The 12,852-nt window shown below is 38.5% G+C and overlaps 1 protein-coding gene across 2 annotated transcripts in view; it reads right to left on the bottom strand.

The window, feature by feature from the left end:
• Positions 1–12,852, bottom strand: part of TDRD10 (tudor domain containing 10) — a 44,866-nt gene that overhangs the window by 12,354 nt on the left and 19,660 nt on the right. For both annotated transcript variants that reach the window (XM_058539295.1, XM_058539294.1), the window contains exon 6: positions 12,285–12,441. In XM_058539295.1, the coding sequence (XP_058395278.1) occupies positions 12,285–12,441 (157 nt within the window). The remainder of the gene's footprint in view (positions 1–12,284; positions 12,442–12,852) is intronic.

The following is a 12,852-nucleotide window of genomic DNA, read 5'->3' as shown; positions in this document are numbered from 1 at the left end:
ACAAACACACACAAAATGGCCCAGTGTCCATGCATGCCAACAAAGACAAATGGGGAGCCTAGACTTCCACCTTTATGAGGCTGTGATGAATCACCCCAACACTTCCACCCGGACTGTGTTACAGAAGGCCAAGTAGGCAGCCAGGAATTCCCACCCCCAGCCAGTAACAAAACCAGCCCCGCCACCCGGCTTCCCCTGCCTGTGGCATCCGTGGGAGCCACACCCACCCAGCACTAATAAGCCTCCTTCCATGGAGCGGTGTCAGAGGAGCCCTGTTGGAGAGTCAGGACTTGCCTCTGTGGTAACAAAGCCACCTGCACCAGGGTCAGTGGAGACAACATGAAGAACCAGAATTCCCACCCCCCTAACAGTAACAAGGAGCCCCCACTGCCTAGGAGGCAGAATGGGGAACCTGAACTTCTATCCTCACCTGGCAGTGATGAGGCAGCACCTGTCTTCCCCTCCTGGAGCAGTGTCAGAGAAAGCCAGCTAAAACAGAAGGTTTGCATGAAATCCAGAGTCTCACAACATAATAAGAAAACATCCAGGTTTCAAATGAAACTCACTCGTCATACCAAGAACCAGGAAAATTTCAAACCAAATGAAAAAAGACAATCAATACCTGCCGACAGCAAGATGACTTGGATGTTAGAACTACCTGACAAACATTTTAAAGCAGCCATGATAAAATGCTTCAATAAGCAATTACAAACACCCTTAAAACAAATGAAAAAATAGAAACCCTCAGAAAAGAAACAGAAAGTCTCAGCAAAAAATTAGAAGATACAAGAAAATGGGAAGTTTAGAACTGAAAAATACAATAATTGAAATAAAAAGCCCAGTAGATAAACTAAACAACAGAATTAAGTGGACAGGAAATAATCAGTGACTGGAAGAGAGAACAATAGAAATTATACAATCTGAACAAGAGAGAGAAAGTAGATTTTTAAAAACCTACAGATTCAAAAAGCTGAGTGAACCCAGAACAGTATCAATTCAAAGAAATCCATGCCAAGACACAAAAACCTCTGAAAACTAAGGACCAAGAAAATATCTTGACAGCAGCCAGAGAAAAATGACTATTTCCTATACAGGAAAAACTATCGGAATGACAGCGGATTTCTCATCAGAACCCATGGAGGCCAAAGGAAACGGCAAAATATTTTTCAAGTGCTGAAAGAAAAGAACTGTATACCTAGTGAAAATATCCTTCAGGAATGAAGGGGAAATTAAGACATTCTCAAATAAAGGAAAACTAAGAATTTGTCACTAGCAGACCTAGCCCTGAAGTTGTCTAAACAAAAATGAAATGATAAAAAAAGAAACTTTGAAACATCAGGAAGTAAGAAAGAACATGGTAAGAAAAAATATGGGTAAATACAATAGGCTTGAGTTTTCTAAATTGTTTGACAGTTGAAACAAAAATTATAACACTGTCTAATGTGATTCTAAATGAAAGAGAAAATATTTAAGACAAATACATTATACACAGGGAAGGGGAAAGGGAGGTAAGGTTTCTATACTTCACTCAAACTGGTAAAATCGACAGGCAGAAACTATGATAAGTTATGTATATATAAGGTAACATAAGTTATGTATGTATAAGAGCAACCGCTTAAAAAGGTATACAAAGAGATACACTTAAAAACACTATATATAAATCAAAATTGAATTCTAAAAAATGTTCAAGTAAACCATAGGAAAACAGAGAAACAGAAAACAGAACAAACAGAAAACAAAAAATAAAATGGCAGACTTGAGCCCTAACATATCAATAATTACATGAAACATAAATGGTATAAACATATCAATTTAAAGACACAGACTGGCAGTGTGGACTAAAAAGCATGACCCAACTATGTGCTGTCTACAAAAAGCTCACTTCAAATATAATGATACAGGCAGGTTTAATGTTAAAAGATAGGAAAACATACACCATGCAAACATTAATCAAAGGAAAGTAGAAGTAGCTACATTAATATCAGATAAAGTAGACCTCAGAGCAAAGAAAATTACTAAAGACAGAGAGGAATATTATATAATTATAAAAGGGTCACTCTACCAAGAATATAAAGCAATCCTAAATGTGTATGCACCAAACAAAGAGCTGAAAAATATGTAACACACAATCTAATAGAATTGAAAGGAGAAATACACAAATCCAGAATTATAATTAGAGACTTCAACACCTCTCAACAATTGATAAAACTATACATAAAATTAACAAGGATACAGAAGAACCCAACAACGCTATTAACCAACAGGATCCAATCAACATGTGTTCAATACATCTCCACCCAACAACAACAGAATACATATCTTTTCAAGTGCCCACAGAACATATACCAAGATAGACTATATCCTGGGCCATGAAATTAGTCTCAATAAATTTAAAAGGATTCAGGTCATATGAAATATGCTAACTACAGGAGAATTAAACCAAAAATCATTAAAATAAAATACGTGGAAATCTCCAAATATTTGGAAACTAAATAACATACTTCAAAATAACCCGCAGAACAAAGAAATCAAAAGTAAAAATTAGAAAATATTTTGAACTGAATGAAAATGAAAAACAATATCAAAATTTGTGGGATGCAGGTAAAACATCACCGAAAGAGAAATTTACAGCACTAAAAGCCTATATTAGGAAATAAAAAAGGTCACAAGTTAATGACCTCAGCTTTAACCCTAAAGAAAAAAAAAGAAGAAAAGCAAAGTAAACCCAAAGAAAACAGAACAAAGGAAGTAATTAAGATAAGAGCAGAAACTGATGAAATGGAAAACAGAAAAAACAGAGAAAATCAATGAAACAAAGAGATGGTTCTTTGAAAGGATCAACAAAATTGATAAACATCCAGTAAGACTCGCAAAGAAAAAGAGAAAACCCAAATTACCAATATCACGAACAAAATGGGATATCACTACCAACACTGGAGACATCAAAAGGATAATAAGGGAATACTAAGAACAACTCTACACGCATAAATACAAACATAAATGTCAAACATGAAGTTTGACAACTTAGACAATATGTACTATTTCCTCAAAAAATACAAACCATGATCCTAAAACCAAAGACAGTACAAAAAAAAAGAAAACTACAGACCAAGATCCTTCATGAAAATAGATGCAAAAATCCCAACAAAGGATTAGCAAATAGAATTTAGCAATATATGAAAATAATTATACACCATGACCAAGTGGGCTTTATCTCAGGAATGCAAGGCTGGTTCAATATTTGAAAAAATTAATCAATGTAATCCACTATATTAACAGGTTAAAGAAGAAAAATCACATGGTATCACTCAATACAAAAAAGGCGTTTGACAAAATTCGACACGTGTTATAGGTCGAATTATGTCCCCCCAAAAAGGATATGTTGAAGTCTTCAACTCCAGTACCTCAGACCTTATTTGGAAATAAGATCTTTACAGAGGTAATCAAGTTAAAATGATGTCACCAGGGTGGGTTCTAATCCAATATGACTGTCCTCATACAAAGAGAAAATTTAGACACAGAGAGAGATACAGAGGGAAGACAATGTGAAGACACCGAAGTAGAATACCACGTGAAGGGCCTGCCCCGTGGCTTAGCGGTTAAGAGCGTGCGCTCTGCTACTGGTGGCCTGGGGGTCGGATCCTGGGCGCGCACCGACTCACCGTTTGTCCGGCCATGCTGAGGCCCTGTCCCACATACAGCAACTAGGATGTGCAGCTATGACATACAACTATCTACTGGGGCTTTGGGGGAAAAAAAAAAAAAGGAGGAGGATTGACAATAGATATTAGCTCAGAACCGGTCTTCCTCAGCAAAAGGAGGAGGATTAGCATGGATGTTAGCTCAGGGCTGATCTTCCTCTCTCACACACACACACACACACACACACACACACACACACACACACACACACACACACAAAGAATACCACGTGAAGACAGAAGACAGAGTGATGCACCTATAAGCCAAAGAATGCAAAGGCTGCTGGCAAACCACCAGAAGCTAGGAAAAGCAAGGAAGGATTCCCCCACGGGTTTCAGAGGGAGCATCACCCTGCTGACACCTTGCTTTTGGACTTCTAGCCTCCAGAACTATGAGACAATAAGTTTCTATTGTTCTGAGACACTCAGTTTGTGGTATTTTGTTACAGCAGTCCTAAGAAACTAATCCAACACCCATTCATGATAAAAATCCTCAGAAAAATAGAAATAGAGGAGAACTTCATCAGCTTAATAAAAAGCATCTACAAAAAACCAATGGATAAGATTACACTTTAGTGTGAAAGACTGAATGCTTTCCACCCTAAGAGAATAAGGCAAGGATGTCCACTCTTACTACTATAATTCAACAGACTGCTAGAAATTCTAGCCAGTGCTAAGGCAAGAAAAAGAAATAGAAGACATATAGATCAGAAAGGAAAGAATAAAACCGGCCCTATTGGCAAATGACATGATTGTCTACATAGGAAATCCCAAGGAATCTTAAAAAAAAAAAAAAAAAAAAAAAACACTAACTCCTAGAACTAATAAGTGAATTCAGCAAGGTCACAGGATAGAAGATAAACATACGAAAATCAGTTGTACTTCGATATACTACCAATGAACAAGTGGACACAGAAATCAAAAATACAATGCCATTTATAATCACTCAAATAAAATGAAATATTTAAGGGTACACCTAACAAAACATGTTAGGACTTATATGCTGAAAACTACATAATGCTGATGAGAGAAATCAAAGATCTAAATCAATGAAATACAAACTGCATTCATAGATTGGAAGACACATATTAGTAAAGATGTCAATTCTCCTTTAAACTGACATACAGGTTTAACACAATTCCTATCAAAATCCTAGCCAAATTTTTTTGTAGGCATAGACAAGATTATTCTAAAATTTATATGCAAAGAAAGTAGAACAGCTAAAACAATTTTGAAAAAGAAGAATAAATAAGAAAAAATCAGTCTACCCGATTTCAATACCTCTTAGATAGCTACAGTAACCAAGGCTATGTGGTATTGACGGAGGCACAGACACATAGATCAATAGAACAAAACCTATAACCCAGAAATAAATCCACGTAAACATGCCCAACAGATTTTTGATAAAGCTGCAAAAGCAATTTAATGGAGGAAACATAGCCTTTTCAACAAATGGTGCTGGAGCACTTGGACATCTATGGGCAAAAAAATGAAACTCAACCTAAGTTTCACAACTTATACAAAAATTAGCTAAAAACAAGTCATAGACTTAAATGTAAAACATAAAACTATATAACTTTTAGGAAAAAAAATAGGAGAAAACCTTCAGGATCCAGGACAGGCCAAAAATTTCTTAGATTTTACAACAAAAGCACCACGCATAAAAGGAAAAACAGGGAAAATTGATAAATTGGATTTCACTGAAATTTAAAACTTTTGCTCTGCAAAAAACCCTGTTAAGAAGATGAAAAAACGAGCTACAGAGTAGGAGACAATATACATAAACTACACATCTAACAAAGGACTAGTTTTAGAATATATAAAGAACTCTCAAAACTCAACAACAAAAAACCAAACAACTCAATCAGAACACAGGCAAAAGAAATGAGATATTTCATCAAAGAGGATATACAGATGGTAAATAAGCACATGAAAAGATGTTCAACATCATTAACATTAGGGAAATGTAAATTAAAACCATAATAAGATATCACTATCCACCTATCAGAATGGCTAAAATAAAAAACAATGATAACACCAAATGCTGGAGGGGATGCAGAGAACCCCTCGTACATTCCTAGTGGGAATGTAAAATGGTACAGCCATTTTGAAAACAGTACAGCTGTTTCTTAAAAGAGTCAACATGAACGATGATATCACTCAGCAACTGCAATTTCGGGCATTTATCCCAGAGAAACATGTGAAGTCTGTACATGAATGTTTATAGCAACTTTATGTGTAATAGCCAAAAACTGGAAACAATCTAGACGTCTTTCAATGGGTGAATGGTTAAGCAAACTGTGGTACATCCTTACCATAGAATACTACTCAACATTAAAAAGGAATAAACTATTGATACACGCAACAACCTGGATGAATCTCCAAAAAATTATGCTGAGTGAAAAAAGCCAATCCCAAAATTACATTCTGTATTATTCCACTTACATAACATTCTTGAAATTACGAAATTATAGACATAGAAAACAGATTAGTTGTTGCCAGGGGTTAAGGCAGAAATGGGAATGGGAGGGAAGTGAGTGTGGCTATAAAAAGGCAACATGAGGGATCCTTGTGGCGATGGAAACTTTCTGTATCTTGACTGTATCAATGTCAATATCCTGGTTGTGATATTGTTTTGCAAAATGTTACCAGTGGGGGGAACTAAAGAACGCCAGGGATCTCTCTGTATTGTCACTTACAACTACATGTAAATTTACAATTATCTTAATATATAAAGTTTAATTGGGAAAAAAAAAAGGCATTCTTAGCCTGCCAGAGGCATAAAAAGAGGCAGTGGGCTGGATTTGAACTGCCCGCCAAAGTTTGCTTACCCCTTTCCTGATCCTTTGTTGGTTACATTACTGCAAATATCTTCTTCTAGTTTTTGGCTTGAATTTATTTTCCTTTATATTATCTTTCAAAGAAGATAAATTCTTAATTTTAATTCATCCATCTCTTTTTCAGTTAACTCTTTATACCTTAACAAATCTTATCCTACTTGAGGTCATAAAGATATTCTTCTATATTTTTTCCAAAAGTTCTAAAGTTTTGTCTTTTACATTTAAGTCTCTAGTCCATCTAGAATTTATTTTTGTGCATGAGGTAAAGGAGGGATATAATTTCATATTTTTCTACATGAATAAGCAATTGTCCCAGTTCAATAACAAAGTCAGTGTCCATCCTTTCAGCAGAGATCTACAACTCTATTTCTGCATTTGCATGAGCCTCTTTTGGGGCTACTATATTTTATTGGTCAAACTGTCTATCCCTAGGCCAATACTACAACGTCTTCTAGTAGGGCAAGGCTCCCATCTTCCTTTTCAGAAAGAAATGTCTTAAATATTACTAGGCTTTTGGTCTTTCATTTAAATTTTAGAATCAGCCTGTCTCATTCCTGAGAAAACCTGTGGAAATTCTGATTGGAATTATACAGAATAACTAGATCAATTTGGGGAGAAATGACTCAATTCTTATTGCATCTTGCTATCCATGAACATGGCACTTTTCCTATTTATTTGAAATCTTCCTGAAAGATTTCCAATAAAGTTCAATTATTTCCCCCAGACAGGCCACGCTCATCTTTCATTGGATTTATTTCTAGGTACCTTAATTTTTTAAATTGCTCTTGTAAATGTTATATTTTTAAATTATTTTTTGTTGTTTATGCACGGCAAATATAAGTGCAATTGATTTTGGTATACCTGATCTTATATATTCAGCGATCTTGTTAAATAAGTTTTTCTATGTAAAGAAATATCATCTGTAAATAATGACAATTTTGTTTCTCCTATTCCAAAATGTATGCCTTTAACTTATTTTTCTTATCTTACTGGACAAAACTAGAACCTCTAGTATATGCTGAACAGAAGTGGTGATGGTGGGCATCCTTATCTTGTTCCTGTTTTTAAAGAGGATGCTGGGGGCCGGCCCGGTGGCTTAGCAGTTAAGTGCGTGCTCCGCTACTGGCAGCCCGGATTCGGATCCCAGGCGCGCACCAACGCACCACTTCTCTGGCTATGCTGAGGCGGCGTCCCACATACAGCAACTAGAAGGATGTGCGACTATGACATACAACTATCTACTGGGGCTTTGCGGCGCGGGGGGGAAAGGAGGAGGATTGGCAATAGATGTTAGCTCAGAGCCAGTCTTCCTCAGCAAAAAGAGGAGGATTAGCATGGATGTTAGCTCAGGGCTGATCTTCCTCACCAAAAAAAAAAAAAAAAAAGAGGATGCTTATGTTTCTCCATTAAAATATTATTTCTGTACAGCTTTAATAGATAGCCTTTATCAGACTAAAAATAACCTTCAATTTCTAGCTATTAAGAATCTTTATTTTTTAAATCATAAATTAGTGCTGAATTTTATCTAATGCTTTTGCTGTGTCTATTTAAGATGATCATATGGTTTTCATCCTTTAATTTGTTAATGTAGTAATAGACATTTATAGAGTTTCTAATATTAAATTACTCTTGTATTTTTGGGAAAGAAACCCAACTTGCCATGATTTACTACCTTCATTAGCCAATACCGACTTCACATTGCCAATATTTTGTTTAGAAACACTGCATGTGTATTCATGAGTGAAACCAGCCTGCAATTTTTCTTTCTTATGCTCTCCTGTCTGGTTTGATACCAAGGTTATACTGGCCTCATAGAATGAACCAGGGAGCCTCTCTCTTATTTCACTCTTTGGAAGAACTTACATAATATTGGAATTTCTGTTCCTCGAAAATTTGGTAAAATTTGCCTATAAAACAACCCGGGCCTGGTATTTTCTTTGCGAGAAGACTATAAACTATGATTCAACTACTTTACAGCTATAGGACTATCAGGGTTCTTATATTAGTTTTAAAAATGATATACTTTAAGACATGTGTCCCTTTATTCCAAGTTTTCAAATTTATTACCATATTATCTTCTTATATTTTATTCTCTGCTGGATCTATCTTATATTTTAATCTCTGCTGCTTTCTTTTTCATTACTAATATTGATTTATGCCCTTTTCTCCTTTTTCCTTGATTAATCATGCCAAAGGTTTTTCTATTTCATATCTCTTTGAAGAATGAAATCTTGGCTTTATTGATCCCTTCTATTGTAGCATTGTTTTTATGCTTCCCCCTGGCTTTATTGAGAGATAATTGACATGTAACTGTAGCTTTGTTTACAAAATTAAAGAAGAACTTTGTTTTTAAAATTTTATGTCTGCTCTCTATTTTTGAGTTTATTTTTACTTTTTGTCTACTTCCTCAATCAACTCTTAGCTCATTAATTTTTAACCTGTATTCTTTGCTCATTTAAGCATTCAATACTACACATTTCCCTATAAGTACTGCTTTCACTGTATTCCACAACTTTTGATGGGAAGTACCTTCCTTATCATCCAGTTCTAAGTATTTTTAAATTTCTGTTATGATTTCTTCTTTGACCCAAGTGTTTTTAAATTTTCAAAAGCATGGAGATTTGTGTTCATCTTTTGATTATTTTTTTCTAACATAAAAGTATTGGGAATATTTCTGGGAAACCATATCCATCCCCAAAAGAAGCAAGGTGAGCCCCATAACACACTTTTCTGGTACATGGTTCTGAAATGACAGAACTTACTCTCCCACCCCCAAACAACTCTAAAACTGGACAGAATATATGAACTAATCATATCTGGCACAGACTAATGACAGTGGACAACAGAAGGCATTTGCCTGAGAAAAGGAAAGCACTAGGGGTAAGCACTACCTTCCCTCTGGCCTTCTGCCCAGGGGAGCATTTTTCCAAACCACAGAAAAGGGAAACAGAGCTCAAGCAGTCAGGGGCAGTCTCTCTGGGCAGAAGAAACAGATAAGAGTTTGGTTGCCAGGAACTTGTGGGTCAGGGTACCAGAAAGGAAGGAACCACAGAGAAGTCCCAGAAATCTAGGGGCTCACCTCAGGTCCTTGGCTGAATTCTAAGCTGCCCACGTGCAGGGCAAGTTCTGGGAGGCCTTGGAGAGAAGAGCTGCTGTTGTGGGTAAGGGAGAGAGAGCTGAGAGAGGAACACAGATATGGGAGGTTTCCCAGTGCTGGGGAGACAATGGAGTTCCAACTCAGCCAGAATGGAAAGACCTTGGTAAGCACCCTAAGACCCTCACCCGAGACCCTAAAAGGTCAAGCCCTAGGAAAAGGATTTTTGCCAAGAACTAAGACTCAAATTGAAGGACACCAATCCCAACAAAAAAATCCACTTTAATAAGATCAAAAATTTGGCTAGTAATTTCATTTTTGCTAGAAAAATAATTCAACACTATTTAAAGAACATAATATAAAGGCTCTACAATATAACATCCACAATATCCAACATACAATAAAACATTACTATATTTTTAAAGAAGCCTTGACCCATAATCAAGGAGGTAAATGTCAATAGAAGCAGAGCCACAAATGACCCAGATGTTGGAATTGGCAGAAAATGATTTTATAAGTAACATAAATATGTTAAAGAATCTAGAAGAAAAGATAGACACAATGGGTGAAAAGATGGAAGAGTTCAACAGAGAAAGGGGCAAAAAAAGAACGAAAAGGAAATGGAAAAATACGCTACCTAAAATGAAAAAGTCATTAAATGGGCTTAATTGCAGATTGGACATAACAGCAGAAAAGATTAGAGAATTTCACGACAGGTCAGTGTGGAAGAGTGGGAAAGCTGTGACTATACAGCAAGACAGAGACCAGTTAGCAAGGTGGTGTGAATGTCTTCAGTGGCTCAGCGGGCAGCTTCAGAACAGGCAGAGGGCTGGGTTCAATTGGGAGTGGGGTTTTGCAAGACATGACCTAGTGAATTAAAGACGTTTAAACTAGGCAGTTATAACTATGGAATAGAAGCTAAGAAGGAAAGTGAGGGAGTAAAGAGAGGGTTGAATAGTGAAGAAATGGTGGGGGCAATGGATACGGTCCCAATGTGTCTAATTGTCGGACTGAGGGCTTTACAGCCTTGCTACTCAAAATGTGGTGCCAGGAACAGTAGCACCAGCACCACCTGGCACTTGTGCAAATTCTCAGGCCCTGCCCTAGACTCCCTCAGTCAGTATCTCTGCGGGTGGGGCTCAGTAAGCTGTTAAACAAGTTCTTCAGTTTATTCTGATGCTGTTCAAGTTTGAGACCCACTCTTCTAGAGCAAGAGAGCTGCAAAGAAGGGCGGAGGGGCAGAGTCAGATGCTTGAAGTGGATATTTTGGAGATGTTCAGTTATGAACAATGACAAAGTCTGACATACAGCTACGGGAATGAGAAACTGTGACCAAGCAGGAAAAAAGACCATTAAAGGTACGACGGTCTAGGAAGCAAGGGGCCGGACTCGCAGACACAGCATCTACATGGACAGTGAATCTGAGTGCACCTAGGAGAGAAAGGCAGTGAGCCAGGGGCTGAAGTTATCCATGAACAAGGGGGCATGACACAGAGAGTGGTAGGTGACTGCAACCAAAAAGGTCAGTAAGTAGTATAATCGGACAGCCTGCTCTTCCACAGAGCTACACCAGCTTAAAGAGAAAGGAAGAGAAACAGATTGGAACTAGCAAGGGGGGCCAGCTCCAACAATCTTATTGTGGTGTTTCCAGTCCACTTCTCAACCCCCATCTCCAACCTCCCCAGCTGTGGCTGACCTTGTCAACTGCCTGCCAATATGCATTCTCTCTTTCCTTGCTGACAGAACCCCAAGTTTAGCAACAACGTGCCTATTTTAAAAGCTGTTTTCCAGCCCCTTTGCATTTAAGGCCATGAGTTGAAGTTCTCTACAGCAAACACAAGCAGGACTGGGGTCAGGGCTTCTGAGAACGCACCTTTTATGAGGATGTAGCCCTTTACTCACTGCCTCTCCCCTTTCTTCTTGCCTGGAACCCTGATAACATCATGGAGCTCCCATACCAACCTCAGACTCCCTAACTCCTGAATTCTTCTATGGGAAAGAAACACAAATAGCTAACTTCTTCAAGTGACTGTTGTTCAGATTTCCTCATATATGCAGCGAAGTCAATCCCTGATAATTCAGGCTCTGAAGTGGGACCCTTTGCTCCTGGCTCACCTCTACCTACTGAGAATGGGCCCACCCCACCTGAAGGGAGCTCCTGGGGGTTAGTGATGGGCCTTCCCTTTTCTGTCCACAAAGACAGCCCTCGACCGTGCACAACCTCCACCATTAACTACCCCCTTCCCATACCTCATATTTTGGCGATATTTGTCTTGCTGACAAGAAAGACCAGATTTTATTCACTTCTGTCTTACACCTCACACCAGAAGACAGAACAAGGCTGTGCAAACAATAGATACTCAATTAATGTTTGCTCCACTGAACAAGGAAAACTTTCATTTCAATATCCCGGGTTGAAAAAGCCCTGACTGAACTGCCTGATAACCCTTTTTGACCTTGCCAAGAATAGTCTTTATTTAAAAATTCCAAGTTTTCTGCACCAGACCTTGCTCCTGACTGTTAAAGGTCATAAAATTCCCTAATTTCATCCAAGACCCCGCCTTCTCCGAAGAGGATGGAAGAACAGTAAGCACAGTCTGCCAGGCTCTGAAGAGTGAACACGAAGCACGGAGAGGCCAGAAAACATACCGGCAGCTCCTGAGGCCGCTCAGCCGTGTCAGGGGTCCTCTTGGGAGACCTTCTGTTTGAATTCACAAATAGTTTTCGTTTGTGGAAGAGCTTCCCATTCAGCTCCTGGATCGCAAGCGCCACTTTCTGCATGGAGCCCAGATCCACAAACGCGAAGCTGCAAGGCAAAGAGAGAGGGCAGCTCTGAGCACATCTCAGAAGAGCAGAACTGCCGGAGAGCACCAAGCCTGAGCCTAGGAACAGCCTCCCCTCCCCTTCTGCAGCCCCAGGAGGGGAGCTGATCCACATACACAAACAAGCCACACTCATGTCCAGACTTGGGCCAGGCTGGGTGGCGGGCCAGGCTGGGACTGTCCCGGGCGTCTGGGGATCAGAAGACACGCATTGACTCTCTTTCTATCTACCACATTGCTACAGCTTGGGCTTCTTTCATACTATTCCCCCCAAAAGTTCAAAGCAATTTTACTGCCTTGAAAACAAGAAAGGGAAAATAGGAGTAGGCCCAGTTTTGAGAAGCAACCAGGGCCGAGGGAGGTACAATAACTTACCTCAAATCAGAAAACAAAGC

The sequence above is a fragment of the Diceros bicornis genome, chromosome 4 (assembly GCF_020826845.1).
Source record: "Diceros bicornis minor isolate mBicDic1 chromosome 4, mDicBic1.mat.cur, whole genome shotgun sequence".
Taxonomy (NCBI): Eukaryota; Metazoa; Chordata; class Mammalia; order Perissodactyla; family Rhinocerotidae; genus Diceros; species Diceros bicornis.
The sequence above is the reverse complement of the archived record's forward strand: the minus strand, read 5'-3'. Positions and strand labels throughout refer to the sequence as shown.